This window comes from Labrus bergylta, chromosome 1 (assembly GCF_963930695.1).
Source record: "Labrus bergylta chromosome 1, fLabBer1.1, whole genome shotgun sequence".
NCBI classification, from domain to species: Eukaryota; Metazoa; Chordata; class Actinopteri; order Labriformes; family Labridae; genus Labrus; species Labrus bergylta.
This window is the reverse complement of record NC_089195.1, coordinates 17537308-17556172: the sequence shown is the minus strand read 5'-3', so window position 1 is coordinate 17556172 and position 18865 is coordinate 17537308. Positions and strand designations below refer to the sequence as shown.

General features: G+C 38.6%; 1 protein-coding gene across 2 annotated transcripts; it reads left to right on the top strand.

Annotated features, from left to right (window-relative positions):
* The first annotated feature begins 2276 nt into the window (after positions 1-2276).
* gtpbp1l (GTP binding protein 1, like) lies at positions 2277-18390 on the top strand. 2 transcript variants are annotated; one of them, XM_020643472.3, is made up of 15 exons: positions 2277-2431; positions 2721-2899; positions 3353-3464; positions 6073-6253; positions 8561-8744; positions 9183-9347; positions 9477-9600; positions 10203-10317; positions 11171-11315; positions 12561-12743; positions 13041-13176; positions 13452-13630; positions 13758-13904; positions 14803-14853; positions 16511-18390. In XM_020643472.3, exons 2-15 carry the CDS (start codon positions 2723-2725, stop codon positions 16622-16624), a joined length of 2013 nt encoding a protein of 670 aa, XP_020499128.1. In that variant the 5' UTR covers positions 2277-2431; positions 2721-2722; the 3' UTR covers positions 16625-18390. The 2 variants fall into 2 exon arrangements, with proteins under 2 accessions (XP_020499128.1, XP_020499135.1); XM_020643479.3 differs by lacking the exon at positions 14803-14853.
* Positions 18391-18865: the final 475 nt, after the last annotated feature.

Genomic DNA, 18865 nt, shown 5'->3' with positions numbered 1-18865 from the left:
CTGCACCTCAGAAAGAAAGTGCCACTGCACTACTAAGCAAACTACAATTATTTGCTGTATATTTACTTATTACACATTTGGCATTGCTCCACATATATTAATTGCTGAGGTTTTCATACTCGCTCAATATAATGAAATAGATGTGTGATTTCAACTGCTGTGTGCCTTATGTCCTAGTCTGGGGACTTTTTGATGAGCAGCTGTCCACTAGGGAGTTCCCTGAGAACTACACAACATATTTTTTCAGTCTTCATTCAAACCACCATGGTGATAGTTGATATGAGCCTTAAAGCGAGCAGGAAATACTACCCGAAATTTAAATATTTTTGCTTCAACATTTAAAAATCACGTATTTCCTCCTTCATATAACGCTCAATAATGCATGGACTTTGTTGACAGTCCATTTGTCTGAGTTTTTAATTTTTTTTATTTAAATGATTTTCAGAGCTTTTTCAGACATTTATTTGCTATTATTTGCAAACGTTTATGGTGGTTGGTGGTACTGGATTGGCTCTTGTGTTTAACCAATCATCGTACACTGACATATGGTATGGCAAACCCTTTTAACATCAAAATATTAGCGGTAATGGCAATTGTAGATATGAATAATTGCTCTTTGACATGTAGCATTCCAAGCTGACATATCCACAATGTAATTTTCACGAGTTACAATTCTAATTAAAGATATCTACATAACATTTTTTACTAGTGGAAATGTTCATTGTAGATATCTGTAACTTAATTACAACCAGTCAGATTGTGCCATTGACTTCTATTCAAATCGAATTACAGATATCTGTAATACAATTTTTACATGTTGTAATTCAAAGTCGACATATCCATAATGACATTTTGACATGTCCCAATTCTAATTCATGATCTCTACAACTCAATTCTCACGAGTAAAAATTGTAATTCTTGATATCAACAATTAAATTTTTACTAGTGACAAAGTTCATTTATGATATCTACAATTGTTCTTAAATTACAGATATCATAAATTAATTCTAGATCTCTAAAATGAAATTCTTACTAGTCAAAATTACTTTATTGATATCTTGACCTGGAATTGTTTCACATAAGAATGTAATTACAGATATCAAGAATTGAATTTCAGACATCTGAAATGCAATTCTTCATATCTGTAATTACATTATTACATGTAACAATTATATTAGAGATATCTACAATGTTCTTTTTAACTAGTCAAAATTGAATTGTTGATATCAAAAAATTAATTTCCAGATGTGAAAATGTCATTGTAGATATCTGCAATTACACACTTGTGAAAATGGTTTGATAATTTTTGTTATCTGTAATGGGAAATTACATTTCCACTAGTAACAATCCATTTTCAACATGTGGAAATTCAATTGTCGATATCTGTAATCATTTTTCGTACTAGTGAAAAAGTAATTACTGATATCTGCAAATCAATTTCAACATGTCATAATGTAATTTCTGCACATAGAAATGTATTTGTAACATGTAAAACTGGTTTTACAGATATCTTGAATTAACATTTCAACATGTCAAAATTACATTCCGAAAAGTTCCTGCAGTTCCCCCCTTAAGCTATGCACTGGGAATTAGTATATTAGCATACACAGACCCACAATTATAACTGACTCAAAATAGAGAAGATGCTATTATTTAGTCATTTCCATTCACTCTGACCTATTTTCTATTGTTGCATAATAACAATGAGTGAGTTGAATGTGTATTAAAATTTTTTTATCAACACTAGGAGCAAATGCAATGTTGAAGCATACAGCTTGTTGGAGGGAAAATAATAATAAATACAGACAAATACGCAGAAATGCTAATGAAATACAGATGCAAAATGTTTGTGTGAAAACGTAGTTCTAGTTTCATGAAAACTGATAAATGCTGCTGTAGGCTTAAATGGGCTTCATCAATAACAAGCCTATATTAAGATACACAGTTATTTATGAAGAAGGATAAATATTAAGGATGTTATGCAATGCCACCCAAGAGAGTATTTTAAGTCAGAAGTAATTTTCAATGACCATACCTAAATAGGCATTTAAAACACATAAATCAACAACAAATAGCCTACACAAGTTACACAATGAAAAACAAACTGAATGTAATTTTATCTGCTGTACGAATTCCAGTTCTCTAACAGACTTTTTCACTTTTTTTTTCAAAAGGTTTTGGTTCATTTTGAAGTTTGTAGTGTCATTATGTCATCATACTCTCTGTTGTGTTTCTGTTTGTGGAAAAAATGGGGGGCTAAAAGTGGGTCAGGATTTCATCCGAGCGCTACATAGTGGGCGTGACGTAACGTACCGAAGCCAATCAGCTGCTTCCATTTCACTGTGGGCGTGGCGAGCACGCAGAGACCAAAACACCGCAGCTAACCCGAATGAACAACTAAGTTAGCTTGTGAGCTAGCTAGCAACTTCTGGTATGTCTCCTCTTTAGAAGAGGTTCAATTATCTATCTTGTGAATCTTTGTTTACCAATTTGTTCTCCAAACGTTTGAAAATACGTTGTCATATTAAAGGCTATGTTGATTTCATCTATGTTATTTCTTTTAAAAGAGTTAGGTAGAGCAAGTCTTTGGTCAGGGTTAGCTCGCTAGCTGTGATAACAACATAACTTTCTGCTTCTTCTAAAGGTTGGTTAGAGAGCCACACACGTTTTTTTTTGTTTTTGTTTTTTACTCTCTGCGTTTGCATTGTGTCTGTTTCTAGAAATGGCGTCGTTATCGGCGACAGAAGCAGCGTTATGCCCGGCTGCAGAGTCCATAGTGCCCGCTTGTATGTTTGCACCGGACCAGGGATGTGCCGACGACCCGTCCGGGGAAGAGGGCTTTGAAGACGGCGAGGGTACTAACGGCGAGTCCGCGGATTATTTAAACCTATGCAGCAAGGTGGGGCCTCGATGCAAATTAAGCGTCGTTGACACTTTGTTTTAAAGAATCCTTTCCAAGCTGTGTTTTTGTTTTGATTTGATAAATGCATGCCGTGCAGTGACATAACAAAACGCATGCATGTTAAGTGCACACAGCGCTTTTCTGCTGGCTGTGCAGAAGACCACAGAGAGTGACACGTATGTGTGCATGTGTAGCTTCAACCAGCTGGCAGGATCTCAAAAGACGGGAGTGTATTTACTGTATGTGCACACTTTGCAGGAGCAGTCAAGGACATTTAAGACTCATCATTCACAACTTTCTACTGGTTTACAGAGCGCATTGCCTTATAATAGAAGCTTATGTTTGTGATTACTTATTGAAGTTAGAACTTGAAATTACTCACAATAGACTTGATTGACTCCCTGTTTGGTTTGTTCACTGTTGTCTCCTGCCCTGTCTCTCACTTTGCAGATTGTCCTTGTGAGTCCAACAGGTGAACAGTATGACTCATTATTAAGGCACCTGAGGGAGCTGATAGATGAGGGCTGTGGAGAGACAATCTATGTGGTCGGAATGGGCTCAGGTAAGAATAAATAACTAGTGATTCATTTGTATAAACAGATAACTGTATATATATACAGAATAAATTGGCATAATACAAGTTTTTTTGTGTGTCAGAAGTCTCCGGTCTCTGACTTTAGTCAGAGTAGAACTAAATCACATCTGAGCGGCCTTAGATTTTATACAGGACAGCAGCTGTATGGAGAGCGAAAGAGCGACGATGCAATGGACTACAACACAGTCCTAAGTATCCTAATCCACAGTCTTATCTTTTGACACTGATTTAGCTTTTTATAAATCTCTATAAACATATACATGCATGAGTGTGTGCAGATAGCAAACTGCTTGAAGTTGTGCTCTCAAGTTTCTCGGCAGACTGTAAACAATGAAAAGAGATCAAAGAAGAAGTTTTGGCCTTGGTAAACTGATGTATCAACTCATGGATATCCTCTAGGTACACTAAATGCCCCAAAGTATTGGCTTTCATGTGAAGAAGTTACATTTTTTATCAGAAACTGGTGGTGTCCATGATTACCGTTCAAGGAGCTTATGGATAAAGTCTTTAATTGAGCTAAAACTTGGCGCACTGACAATAATTAATTTGTAGCTAAGATATTGCAAGAACTAAAGCATTTAAAACATAATATATGTGATATTTAATGGGTTATTATAGTATCTGGTGTATTGTATATATTTACACTTTTTTTCTGTACAGCAAGAAGGAGGGTAATGCATGTTGAAAATGGTTTCTGTTGTTGTAGTCAGAAGAGTCAGCAGTAATGTATGTTGTCCTGGAACAACCCTTCCCATGTTATCAGCTCTAACTAGACCTCTACTGATAGTCGACTGACCTCTAGACTTGTGCTGCATGTATATCAGCCCAAAGTGCCCAAAAGATGTGACTTAAGTACAGTCAAAACCATAATAACAATCAAAAATGTAAAACAATTGACCAATCATCAGTGAAAAGAGAAAGAAAAGAAATAAATGCACCAATATACAGTAAATGAAGTTTAGCTAAAATTATCCACTTAAAAAATGAGAAGAGTTCTTACTGCACCTTGAAAAAACTACCGTTTGAAATGATGAGGTGAATTGTTGAGGCCTAATGTAGTCAATGTCAAGCTCAGCCTTGAAAATGATGAAATCAGTAAATACCCTGTAGCATTAAGTGGGCAATTGCCTGTAAATTAATCTGTTGCAGCGAAACTTACCACTGGTATAGGTAGTGCAATATTCATTCTAGTCATCTGGTGTGTGTGATCACAATATCCCATAAATGGCACCAAAGACTTCTAACATTTTACCAAGAGCAAGTACAACAAAGGATTAGACTGGTGGAGTTAAACACCCCAGGAAGTGATATTATAGCTTGAAGCTCAAACATAATTGGGATTTTAGACATTTTAAACAAAAGAGGACATTGGTTGACCTCTGTATAGGTGGGTAACACAGTTTCTTAAGTAGATTTAGGCTCAGGACACAAGTGTGTAGCAGCATTTGTCAACTGTGTGTCCCCCCCCCCAGGCAGCTGACCCCATTCGTTTTGTGTTTACTTTCATTCTAAAACCCTCCACCACACACACCAACACGAGGGCTTTTGTCAACCCCGAGAGTTATTTCTGCCTGATACAGCAACATGTGTGACCCTTGTGGCCTGTTGGCGGGTCAAAGTGCATGTGTGAAAGGGGAGTCGTTTAGTCTTACTCAGCACAGTGACAGGCTGTCTGTCTGGCTGGCTGGCTGGCTGGCTGGCTAGAGGAGCAGCTAGCATATGGCCTACTGACCTTTTTTTGTTTCTGTTACTTCAGAGTCATAGCTAGACAGTGAATTTCTTTATCAAAGCAGGAATTGACGGCAAGTTTTGAACTAGTCTAAATGTCCTTCAGTTAAAAGACAACTTTTGTGTATTTGTGGGTGGTGTTTGGACATCCACATTGTTCTGTAAAGCACTCTCGATCAGAGCATACATTATCAGATGTGTAATGTTATAGTGCTCCTTCCCGCCAACCTCCGGTCTTAGAAAAATGAAGCTACAGGGAAGTGAAAAATCTTGCAGTTCCTCGAGTGTCCGCTTGAGGCTGGCTCCAGGAACACCGAAAGTCACATACACATGGCTGGCAAAAAGCCTTTTTTAAAGCATAAATAACCCTGTTTACAGCCTGGTACAAAAATAAATAGGTCTGATTAGTTGTGGGCACAAATTGTTCGGGGGGGATTTTTCTTTTTTAATGGCTCTGTCTTGATTTAGAAAATGATACGTGTTATCCATAGTTATGCGCATGTTTGACATTATTGACAGGTGGGCGCGATGTCACTGTTCGTCAAGAGGCTTAAATCCCGCCTCAGCTTCAGCTCTCAGCTTGTCATTAGGTTGGCTGAAAGTTAGGCTGGGACAGGATTTCCAATATGGCGGGGCAGCCTCCGGAGCTCAGGCTTCGTACGTTAATATTTACTTCAACTTAAACTTTATTATCCCCGATGGGGCAATAATTTGCTTCATAGCCTGCAGTGAATAAAACAAGAAAAACTGAATTACACACAATTAGCATTCAAATACAAATCACTCCTTCCTTCCTTGGCCTTGTTTTGCCTCCCCCTTTATCCCCCTCTTTTGTCTCTCTCTGTAGATGGAGGTGACTATGGTCTGGATGAAAAGGACATGGAGGCATCAGTCGCCACAGTGAGGTCGCTCTGTGAACAAATCGAGGCTGACCTTATACTTCTGAGGGAGAGAACAGACACTGGGGGAAAGCTTCGCGACTACCTCATCCGCAGGCGTGTGGGGGAGCAGGATTTCCTGGAAGTCAGGTAACGTTTATACAAAAGGTTCAGGCAAGGGAAATAAATACTCAATTAGCTCCCGTTAAGGTGCCAATGAGCTTGGCCTGTGTGGTGACTGTGGTTGTACTGGACCACTGATCAATCAATCAATCAATCAATCAATCAATCTTTATTTGAATAGCGTCAACTCATAACAAGTGTTATCTCGAGACACTTTACAAAAAGCAGGTAAAAGACCTTACTTATTGCTATATTACAAAGACCCGGTCTATCCATCATGAGCACTTTAGAAAAGCAGCAAAAGTTACAGTGGTAAGAAAAAACTGCCTTATTAAAAGGCAGAAATCTTCGGCCGGATCCCCGGCTCATGATGAAACAGCCTTCACAGGCTGATCCCCATCAGTCTAAAAACCTTTTGTTTTTTCACAATTAAAAAACAAATCCACATTTTGTCTTACTCTTCTATAAGTATCATTTTATCCAACACTGTCAACAAAACCTTCTTGTATGGTAATATACAGTTTGACTCTTGTGTGCATCAAAGTGCTAGTGTATATATCAGAGCAATTGTTTTATGTTACGTGTTGTGCAGGCATAATATGCTACTGGAATAAAATAACAGAATCCTTAATGAATTAATCTTTAGTGGAACATAATAATTCAATAAACTATGTTCATTAAATTAAAGCTCTCCACGTACAAGAACATTTACAAATAGTCATAAAGGACAACGAGAGCCACATCGACGTGCTGAAAACAAATAAAGCTGCGCGCTGACTGTACAGCTGGCCAAGCTTCTTTGAGTGTGTCGGCAGGTGCTCTTCTCTGACTGGTTAGTTGCTGCTCACCAATCTGGCTTCGCCAGCAGGCAGCTCGGGTGAATGGTATCAGCCGTCCATAAGTATTTATCAACCAACACACACACACACACACACACACACACACACATACAGACACTCCAAAAGACAGGTCAGTCACAGACACAGGAGAGTGGGTGAGGCTGCAGCTGTAACAGTCAGCTAAAGCTTACTTGGTTTTTCCTCTCATAACGTGTTGTTTTACAGCCTGGTCACATATGCCACCCGTCCCTTAAAATACGGAATCGTCCCGTATTTTACACTTTGATATTGCGTCCCGTTTTGAATCAACACGGGACGCCGTTAGTTCCGTATTTCCAAGATGCCTTGAACTCTTGGTTTGTTTGGTTCTTTTTTGGCATGAGCAATGAAAGCTCTTAAGTGATTGGGTGAGAGAAAGTCATAGGAGTCAGAAGGAAACATGTCTGCAGCTGCCTCTGATACCCGCACCATTGAAACGTAAACGGATGCAGAAATACAGACGTGAGTAGAAAGTAATGCCTGGCTTGACAGTGTCAGTGAAAATGAATATAATGTAAAGGAAACTATTGTAGGCCTACTTAATATATTTTCTCCAATGTTTATAGATAGGTTATTCCAGTATAGTTTGGATGGTGTGAATATTTTTCAGTACATAAAACAAGAAGATGACATTTATTTGAGCGAAATCTGAATTCACAGTATGGCCTGGGCGAGATATCATCAATACAACATCAATATATTGACAGTAGACACTTAATTGATACAATAAGAAAATAGTTCAAAACTGTATTAATAGTATCATTCATGATTTCATGAGAAAACAACAAAAACAACAGACAGAAGGACAATAAATGAATAAAAATACTATTCAATTTGTACTGTTTGTTTAATAAAAAATCTGTCATCTTACTGCTCCCCTCTATGTTACAGCAGTGTCAAAAGTTGTAAATTACATAGGCCTAGCTAGTAGTAAGCAGTAAGTAGTAATCTGCTGAAGTCCTGTTAGCTGCATTTCATTGTGCATACATTACTGTATCTGCCTTCACACTGAAATTTTGCATTTGTAAATTATTTAGGGAACAAAAGTGTTAATAAAGCACTTAAAACTTTAAGTATGACTCTTAATACTTCATTAAAACAATGTTTTAAATCATGATTCACCACAACTGGTTCCCCACCCCACTGTTGGGCCAGTGGTGCTCAGGCCCTGACTGAGTTACACCCCGCTGCGGGGTGTCCTTTATTTTTCTGCTTGGAAGGTGGAAACCCTACATACAACATGAGCGTGTTAAAACCCATCAAGTCTCTCTTTAAAAAGGCACATACATTTTTTGTCAGTAAACATGTTCATTTCCACTAATGCAATATTATTAGTAAGTATACATTAGAATCTTTGACAGTTCCAAAACTTTCATGGACGTTTGTCTTGTTTTAAAGAGTTTTAAATGATCTAACTGAAAAGATTAAGTACTTTCTCATCTATCTTTTTTTCCAGAGTGGCGGTGGTAGGGAACGTGGACGCAGGCAAGAGTACTCTGCTGGGGGTTTTGACCCATGGAGAGCTTGACAATGGCAGAGGCTTTGCTCGCCAGAAGCTCTTCAGACACAAACATGAGATGGAGAGCGGCAGGACCAGCAGTGTGGGCAATGATATCCTCGGTTTTGACCAGGAGGGACAGGTAAGCTCTACGAAAAGCAACACGGATATGATTCTTCTGGATTTATTCGGAGTTCTGGATTTTCTGACCTGAAAGTTTAACACACAAGACTTAAATGATCATTGACATTGTTTCCCACATAGACTTTACCTAGACGGGCCACCCATGTATATTTGCTGATCGTTTTGAATTATTCATTGTCTATGCTTATGGGATCACCAGTAAAGGTTATTAAACTAGCGGACGATCCACCAATGCTCTCTACCCACCGCGTAAGTGGGACTAGTACATGTCTGAACATGTTCTGTGGGTTATAGGTGAGAGAGGGGTCAGGTTTTTCTTTAAAAATATTGTTGGGAAAATCTGTTGTTTTTTTTTGTATTAGAATTTTTTTCTATTTTTGATTTATCTCACAAACTATGTAAGATATTTTCCATCTCTCCACTTCTGTTCCTGTAGGTTGTGAACAAGCCAGACAGTCACGGCGGCGGTCTAGACTGGACGAAGATCTGTGAGAAATCCTCTAAAGTCATAACCTTCATTGACCTGGCTGGCCACGAGAAGTACCTCAAGACCACCGTCTTCGGCATGACGGGACACCTGCCGGATTTCTGCATGCTCATGGTGAGAGAGAGAGAGAGAGGGAGAGGAGGGGCTTGGAAATGTTATGTTGCACTTTCTTTTGTTGTTTGGTCCTTCTTCAAGTCCAGGTTATGCAAGAAGAAATGATGAAACCTTCTTTTTCCGTCTTAGGTTGGCAGTAACGCTGGCATCGTTGGCATGACCAAAGAGCATCTGGGTCTGGCACTGGCTCTCAATGTGCCGGTGTTTGTTGTGGTTACAAAGATAGACATGTGTCCAGCCAACATCCTACAAGGTAAACAGATGTGTTACTATTGTGCTGATAGAGCTCATGGGCCTATTAGAGGAGAGCTGCATATCTCATAATGAGCATTACTGCTTTTGCATCTGACAGAGTGAGATAAGCTACTCTTTAAATCCCTTCATTCAGACATTATGTTGTGCTGTACTTTTCTGTTCTTTAATAAGTACAAAACTCTCCTAATGGTCGGTCAAGATTTATAGCCACAAACTGCTGGAACGTTTTCATTTAATGTGGAACAAAGGAAGTGCTGAAATGCATCAACAGCAAATACTTAAGAGAGCAAAATAACGAAGCAAGTGCGAACAGTTTAGAAAACAAGATATCTTCTTTCTCAAATATTAATAAATCTTATTTGCGAGGTAAGAAATAAAAGACATTTCTAACAAAGACCTGGTATTTTCTACAGTTTCCATATTATACTCCTCACATCGTGTTCTTTGGGAAGAAAGTTAAAGTTAAATATTTCTACAGTTTTTTCATCAGCAGTATGTTTTCCCAGACTCTGTGACAGGCTCTAAGTTTGTGTGTTCTTTCAATTTTTTTTTAGAAAGAGTCATGTTATTGAACTTTGTGTGTGTGTTTTATGTCTACAGAGACGCTCAAATTGTTACAGAGGTTATTGAAGTCACCGGGCTGCAGGAAAATCCCTGTGTTGGTCCAGAACAAGGATGATGTCATCGTCACGGCCTCCAACTTCAGCTCAGAAAGGTAAACACACAGACTGAAATTACCTGAGCAAAGAGGGAGAGGACTACGAATTAAAATGACAAAGAAGAAACAACAACAGAAAAGCAGGAAGATGAGGGGGAAAAAGAAAATTAGTATTTCTTTATAAAAACAGGTTCTGTGGTTGGGGTCATTAGTTTCATAGCAAGACAAATATATACAAATCGAGGGGCTTATACTTTACTGTTCCACTGCTGTGATTCTCAAACATGAATATGTTGCAAAAACATTTGAATTAAAATGGAATGATTTTAAAGATGTGTAAATGTAAGGTTAGCTGCGTCCAGACTTTTTGACCCTGTTTGAGATCAGGCAGAACATGTTGTGCAGCTTATGTTGAAATATCCATTCGGAGATTTCACATTAACAATATTAAAGAAATGCAGTTTTCACTAAATGAGCTGAACAACAAAGGGTTTCTGATGATAACGGAAAATGAAACAAGCTCTTCCAATGAAAAATCTTAACAGCAAAATGTTGAAATATGGCCTTTAGTGTCTTGGTTTACTGCTGGATCGTATCCTTTTTTTATTTGCACTAAATGTTTTAAGAACATTTTCAAATATTGTAGTGTAAGTGTGTGCTGGTTTACCATTCCTTGTAGGAAATATTAGATTCCAGAAGTCCGATTTCAGTGCTGCTGCAACTAAAACAGCTAAAGACATTTCTCATGTGTCCTTGAACAAGCAGAGCAGATGCTTGTTGACATTTATGCTTTGATCCCAAGCTGATATTTCACACAATTTATTTATTTTTTTTTTTTTTTAAACTTTGCCAAGGTCATTTTAAAAAGCGTTGCTTTCCTCTTCTCCTCTGACTCCCTCTCGCTCTGCAGGATGTGTCCAATCTTTCAGATCTCCAACGTGACGGGGGAGAACATGGACCTGCTGAAGATGTTCCTCAACCTCCTCTCCTCGAGGACAAACTTCAGCAACGACGAGCCTGCTGAGTTTCAGATAGACGACACATACTCAGTACCGGTATGAAATAAAACTCACCAGCTCAGTTACTCTTCTCTCTTCTGGTTCCTCTCTTTTCCTTTTCAACACAAATAAGTGTTTACCAACAGGAGCCTTTGCACCAAACAGAATGGCTGACAGTGGTCCTGAGGGAAGACGACAGCAGAGTCTCTCTCTGCAGCTGCAGGTTACACAGACACTAATGCCAGCGTGTCTCTTGGAGCACTGTGGCATGTGAAAATGTCTTTTAGATAAACACTGAACTGAATCTGTTCTGTCAACAGCCTTTATGTAAAGCCACATTAAAGACAGTTCCCTGGTGTCCACAGCCAGACTGTCATTTCTTGAACTAAAGAGCAGAATATAAAAACAAGCATTTTCTGTACTTTTCCAAAAACACATTAAAGGCTTCTTATTTAGAGCATGCATTCAGTGTTCATTGGAGAGCTGAGTTTGACTTTGAATGTAAAATGATATTGACAGGACATTTCAGCTCAAGCCGTCTGTCTTCGCAATTTAGGTTTGTTGATGTCACTGCATTAAAAGTGACAACAACATTAATGGCAGGTATCGATAAGTTAGAACACTTAAATAACCTTTAGTAGTCCAGATTTTAGTTCATGAAGCATTTGAAGATATAAATAAATCGTTTCAACTTAATGTAAAAAAAATACAAGAACTGTATTTCTATTCCAGTGAGACTATCAAACACCTCTTAATTGATTTTTACAACATTAGCATGAGAAATGAATTCATTAATCAAATTGAACCACCTCATGGATAAATAGATATTTTTTACATGCAGTAATGTCTCGATCAATACGAATATTTTGAAAAATAACATGTCAAGTGTTTAAATCTGTTTTTTATAGCACAATTTCAGTATTCCCGTCGTTTATTATGGGCTCAATCACCTTAATTCTCTTAGCATAACGTTGATAAGGTTGTACAGATTATTAAGACAGCTATTAAGGATTGTCCAGAAATGACATCACAATAAAATGAAGTAACAATGGAGGCGCTGATGAAGCTGCTTGAGTGAAAGTCACTGTGGTAGAAATACAATTTAAGAAAGTATTTGTTTCTGAACATAAAAGGACATTTGTGTGAAATGTCTTGACAGGTTTTGAGGTTTCATAGCTACAGCTGCTCATACTCTTCAGTAGAACATTATCAAATTGATATAGTTTGTACAAAACTTCACAAACAGAGGATTCACGCTAACAGATTCAGATAAGGCTACAACTGTTAACCTTCTCTTGGCAGGGCGTTGGCACAGTAGTTTCAGGAACTACGTTACGAGGAATGATACGACTCAACGACACGCTGCTCTTAGGCCCCGACCCGCTGGGCACCTTCATCCCCATCGCCGTCAAATCCATCCACCGCAAGAGGATGCCTGTTAAAGAGGTCCGCGGTGGACAGACGGCATCTTTTGCCCTCAAAAAGGTTTGGACTACACAATAAATGACTGTTTTCATATTGTAGGTACTTTAACAGTTACAAGACTACTAACAAAGTTTGTATAAACTTCTGAAAAGTTTAATTATTCAGGGATGTGATGTGCATATGATTTTTCTTCTATAACTCTCTTAATAAGTTTCATAATTTATGCAAATCCCAAAGTGTGGGTGCAGGTAGAGTTCTGTCTCTGTTTCTGGTTTGGCTTCACTGTTCTTCCAAATCTCAACACCTCACTTCTGTTCCTCACCTCGTTTTTCTTCTTCTCTTCTCTCCACTTGTCAGATCAAACGATCATCGATAAGGAAAGGCATGGTGATGGTTTCTCCGAAGTTGATGCCCCAGGCCACCTGGGAGTTTGAGGCAGAGATTTTGGTGCTACACCACCCCACCACGATATCCCCAAGATACCAGGCCATGGGTAAGTGGGGACAGTGGAGACTCCAGCTTACGTAGCTCATGCTAAACCAACACTTAGTATTTCATTATGTTGTAAATGCTTTGTGTTTGCCACCTTCATGCCTAGCTTCCAAACATGGAGATCTTTGGAAACACTGCTGGCCCTTCTTCAGTTTTAAAGCATAGTGGTTGTGTTTTAGTGTCTTTGAACAGAAATGTGTTTAAGGATGTAAAGGTTTTGGTGTGGACTTTGCTTACAAAGAGTAACTGTGTCACTCTTTTTTTTTTCCACACCAGTCCACTGTGGCAGCATCAGGCAGACAGCCACCATCCTGACCATGAACAAAGACTGTTTACGGACAGGAGACAAAGCCTCAGTCCACTTCCGCTTCATCAAGACCCCCGAGTACCTTCACTGTGACCAGAAACTGGTGTTCAGGGAAGGACGCACCAAAGCTGTGGGCACCATCACCAAGGTGATGTAACTTATGGACACTGGATATGTTTCAGCTCAGATTGCAGCATGGTAAAGGACCCAAAACACAACAATGCAGGTTAACTGATTCTGGTTGTTTTTTGTTTTTTTTTTATTTGTGATTTCAGCTCCTCCAATCAGTGAACACCCAGGCAGCTAAGGCCCAGCAGGCCAAGATGCTGGCCAGCAAGAAGACTTTTAAAGACGGCACAACAGCCAGTGAGGAGGCTGGATCATCAGCACGGCCGCCCAGTCCGAATGCAGCACAGCTTCCAGTGAGTAAATCGATGCTCTGTGAACTTTCAGTTTGTGACATGCAATACGTTTTCAAAGGTGAACAATTGAGACATTTACTGTTTAGGAAAGTAAAATGTACAGGTTTGCCTTGTGCTTCTGTGTTTTTTAAGCTTCATTGAACCAGTTAAAGGGATCATTTTCAATCCAGAACTTTGCACTCATTCCATTATTTTGCATAGCTGTAACCAGTGCAGTCATTTTTTAATTATCTCAATGATACGCTGGTTAGTTACTGTTCCTGACGACTTGATTATTACTGGAAAAAAAATTAAAAGAGGTAACGTTTGAGTTTCCATGAAGAAGATGAACTGGAAAAGCTTGATTTGTTTCCTTTCCACAAACACTATAAATATAAATTTAAACAATGAAAGCAGTGTTATATATTGGAACTTGTAATGCTGCTCAAATTTGCTTGTTTTTTGTGTAAACTGTATGTCATTGTCATGGCTGCCTTTTGTTCCTGCTTTTTAGTGTCTTGCCAGAAAACCATCTGTTTTTCTGTCCTCTCTTTTCCATCCCTCAATGATGTTTTTTTTTCTTCCTCCCTTATTAATAATTTTTTTCTTCTTACAAATCTCCCGTCATATGCCTTCTTACCCTGCCTTATATTTCCTGAGGGAACCTTCCCAAGGGATTAATAAAGTTCCTATCTATACTTGAAATCCTGCTTTCATCCCAACGTCTGGTTACACCTGTCCTCTGGCATCATTCTTTTTCATTTACTCACGTCCTCACTTCACATCCCTCCCTCCTCCTCTCTACTCTCACTCCTGCCCTTCATGCTCTTTCCTTCAACTTTAACGCTGTACTTGTTCTGCTCTCCTCTCTCTTGCTTCCCCCCCCTCCCTCTCTCCCTGTCTTGGCACGCTGCGTCAGACAGTGGCAGAGGAGGAGGCTCTGTGTAAAGACGGCAACAAAGAGAACAAGGTAAAGAAGTCCGTGCAGCCTGCGGGAGTCATAATGAGGTCCCTGTCTTCTTAAGCTGGATGATTTTTTTTTTTGTTGATGTCTCCCCTTTTCTAAACTTTAAAAACAATGTTTCCTGGAGAATGCACACACTCCTTTATACCTGCATTCATAGTTCTGCAGAGTGACACAAGGAAGCCACTGCAATGACATTGCAGGGTTTTACTGTTGGCCTCTGAGAAGCTTCACTTGTATGATATTAAATGTTTAATTAATGAAGAAGATTCTGAACTTACTGCACGCTTGTAGATCTTCAATTAGGAACAGTCAAAGTACTTTTCTTAAAAGAGAGAAATGAAGGGCTCTCTTTTCCCAAACTTGTTTATTGGTACTCAATTTAAGGTTCACCCTGGTCGTTGAACTGAATAATTAACATGTTTTATGTATTATGACTTTAAAAAAGGCTGCAATTAATGATAAAAAAGGACACTGAGTGTTTCATAAGAGAAGAACTTGTGCGTCTGAAGAGTTTTCTGAAGTGTAATAGAGGTGCCCCCTCCCTCCCCTGGCTGTTTTTATACCCAAACATCAGACTTATATCAGCTTTCACTACTCTCTCTCTCTCTGATGTTTTACCTTTGCAAGACATAAAAACGTTCACTGTTGACTGTGTTTTTTATTGTTTGAAGTCATGTCTCAATATATTTTGAATAAATCAATCAATCTTTAATGAGTGATTTTAGTAGGTTAGTGAACCACATTTTATGACAGTTCAATTCCTAAAAACAAGATTCACAGATTTCTTCAGTTTATACAGTCTTTAAAGCTTTTTATTTACATGTTCCATTTGTCTGAGTGAAACAGACCTGTGGAAAGACTTCTGCTTTAAGTAAACACCTCGACAAGGATGAGCACAGAAGGAACATTTAGACACTCGGTATGTAGTTCTTGGCCGGTCCTGCATCGCTCTGTGTGCAGTGACCCGGCTCAAGTATGCAGACGTTCGACTGGTCAACTTGGGCTACTCTGGATTCATGATTTGAATTGGTGTATTTAAAGAGACAGCGTGAGAAATGACTCCACTTAAATTATACATAACAACCCCCCGAACCTCTGCACGCAAAATCAAAGTGCCTCATGAAACAGAAAAGCTCTGCATTGTTGTGTTAGCATGCTAATGCTAGCGATCTTTATTATGGTCGTATCTTCACACTGCATGTAAATTTACCTGAAATGACCGTGATCTAGAAAAGCTTACATGACATTCAGTTAAGCAGTGAGTACAGTATTGTATTCTTCTTTTCTCTAGTCCCTCAATTAAACAACTTTTATACGCCGGGGGATGAAATGGCAACAAACTGAAGATAGGACTCTGAAAACATCACAGACAGTGGGACTCGGGTGTCACACTCATTGTAGACAGTCATGACTCAGAGTTATTTTCAGAGGATATATTTGATTTCTGCTACATATAAGTGTGAAAAATCGCATTTTCTGCCTTTAAGGACTATCCATAACTAAGTGTTTACCCTCTTAACCCTTTAAAGTGAGGAACGTCTTTGTTTCAGAGAAATGCTTAATCCTTAAACCTGAACCATTATTACCTTTCTCAACCATTCTTTAGGTTTAAGCCTATTTTAATGTACAAGAGGCCTCACTGTTGATTTCCTCTCCACAGCTCAAATCTGGAGGCGGTGGCCGCAGGAGAGGCGGTCAGAGACATCGAGGGAAAGGCCTGAATGCTGCGACAATCTCAACGGCGGTTCCTGCAGGAACAGCAGGCACAGCCTGAAAAACACAAGCCTTTTATTTCTCCTCAGCTCTCCTCGTCTTACAGGGAGGGAAAGTGACAGCCATCTGGTGGTTGTACACAAAGACTGATGCTCATTTCTTTAACATAAAGGATTCCTCAACTATTGCGAAATCTTTTCCCCTTTTTCTCAATTGAAAGGTTCATTGGTGTTCCAACTTGTGGTCTTCTGAATATGATAACTTTGGGTTTGAGTTTTATTAGAGTTTTCTGAATTTGTAGACACCATGGTTTTTTTATTTTAAACAAACATTTTGGGTGTCCATCCTGTTTGTAGTTCATCCGAACTTATTTGACTGCATGACCTGTTTTAACGAGTAGAGGCAGAAGTCACTTTCCCTCCCTCCACAAACTGATTTATTTTCTGTTACTCCTGTTCTTTGTCATTCTACATCCTCTCACTTTCTCATCCCCCTCAATGTCCACTAGCTCACTGTTACATTAGTCATTTCAGGAAGTAGACTGTGTTCAGCAGTTGAAAGTTGAACAGTAATTTCTTTAAAAAAAAAAAAAAGCTACTCCACATTTATTTGGGAATTCGTTGAACTGAAAGGGAATTGATGCCGATCATCTGTTGTTTCTGTTAAAGGCAGAAATAAGACGTTTTGTTGGTTCAGCTTACCATTCTGTTTGGTTGTCGGTTAAGTTGTCCTCTGACTAAACAACTTTTCTCATGTTCTGAATCACAAATCAAGCATTTGAAGCCGAGCTTCATCCTGTGTGTCCTCTTTGCTCTGACATCAGACATCATCAAACTGATTTCTTATCCAGGTTGGCAAAAACTGACAATTCATCAACACCATGGTATCGACAGGATTTATTAGCAGTTCTGATATCAGTCTTTTTATAAACTAGCATTAACTTGATGTCCAAAATACGGGTATCTTGACAACCCTTTGTAACAGTGCCAAGGTTTGGTGAACTTTGAAAACAGAAACATCATTTTTGTCTCATGGACCTATGGTCACTCCAATGCCCTCTTTAACAGCAATTTAGTGCAAAACAGAGTTCACTGAATGGGAAAGTTAAATCTGTTCTGAATGATTATCAACATTGTGTTCTCTGTTTGAGAAACATTTTGTAATACTACTAATAATAAAAGTTCATACACACATGCAGCCACACAACAAAGGATCCAAGATTCCTTTTGTTTTGTGTCAAAGTGGTTGTGTCACCAGTCACAAGACCATATAAGGTCACCTCATAGTTTGCTGCAGGTATAAGCACAGAATACTGCCATTTTTTGTAAACACCAAAAAGTCCAAAAGCTGATTGAAATGTTTTTCCAGACTTGTGTTCTACTTTTATGCAAACTCAAGTTGTGTCTAAAGCCAAGAAGAACATATTTGATTGACATCAAAACATATTGTATAAACAGGGGCGACACAAGTCGTCGTTTATATTCACATCACCTGAGGCACGTTTAAGCAGTGTCAGCCGTTTTCAGCTAACTGTACATGATTCAGTTTGGATACACCAGTGGTCAATCAGCCGGAAATATAATGAGAAACATGCTGGCATGCTTAAAAAAATGCTCCTCAAAAAAAAAAAAAAAATGCAGCAAACAAGATAAGAATGTAATTTTTCTCAGATTGACTCTTTCAAGCTGAAGCTTTGAACTCATTGAACTAAACACTTGATCAAGTCGCCATAAGAGACAACAACGACCTGTTTTCTACACTTTTTCAACTGGTGTTATAAAGTTGTTCATATTATAAAGCGAATAAAACAATGTCATTGCTTTTTCACTTTGATGTCCTTATCTTCCCTTCATATACAGTATTACCATTTGTTTCTGATCAGTACTTTCTTACTAGTTTGGGATGCAGAATTACAAATTGTGAGAATATAACAGATGTACTGAACAGCTTCCCTTTCCTATTTCTGTCTCTTTATAAAGATCTCCACAGTTTTTGTTTCGAAGGGACATATTTGTATGAATGTTTGTTTGAACAGTTTTGCATACGAACTGAGGATAAAAAAAAAAGATGCCAGTTAAATTAAGTGATGCCACTTTGTGTTGTAAATCCTTTTAAATAAAGATATTGTTAAAAAAAAAAAATGGACATAATGATCCCATATATTTCTCATACCATGCCGGCCGCCTAAAACACTACTTTAAAAAGAACTTCTTTGTGAAAGAGTCATGGTTCAGGTATTGTTCCTGATCTATGCAACTGGTGCAGCTGGTGATATCTGATTATCACGGTGCAGGTTGTTCCC

Excerpts from the sequence above, each read along its gene's own strand:
- gtpbp1l (XM_020643472.3), top strand. The coding sequence starts at position 2,723 with ATGGCGTCGTTATCGGCGACAGAAGCAGCGTTATGCCCGGCTGCAGAG. Across the intron at positions 3,465-6,072 it reads TGTGGTCGGAATGGGCTCAG|ATGGAGGTGACTATGGTCTG; the intron begins GTAAGAATAAAT and ends CTCTCTCTGTAG. Across the intron at positions 14,854-16,510 it reads ACGGCAACAAAGAGAACAAG|CTCAAATCTGGAGGCGGTGG; the intron begins GTAAAGAAGTCC and ends TCCTCTCCACAG.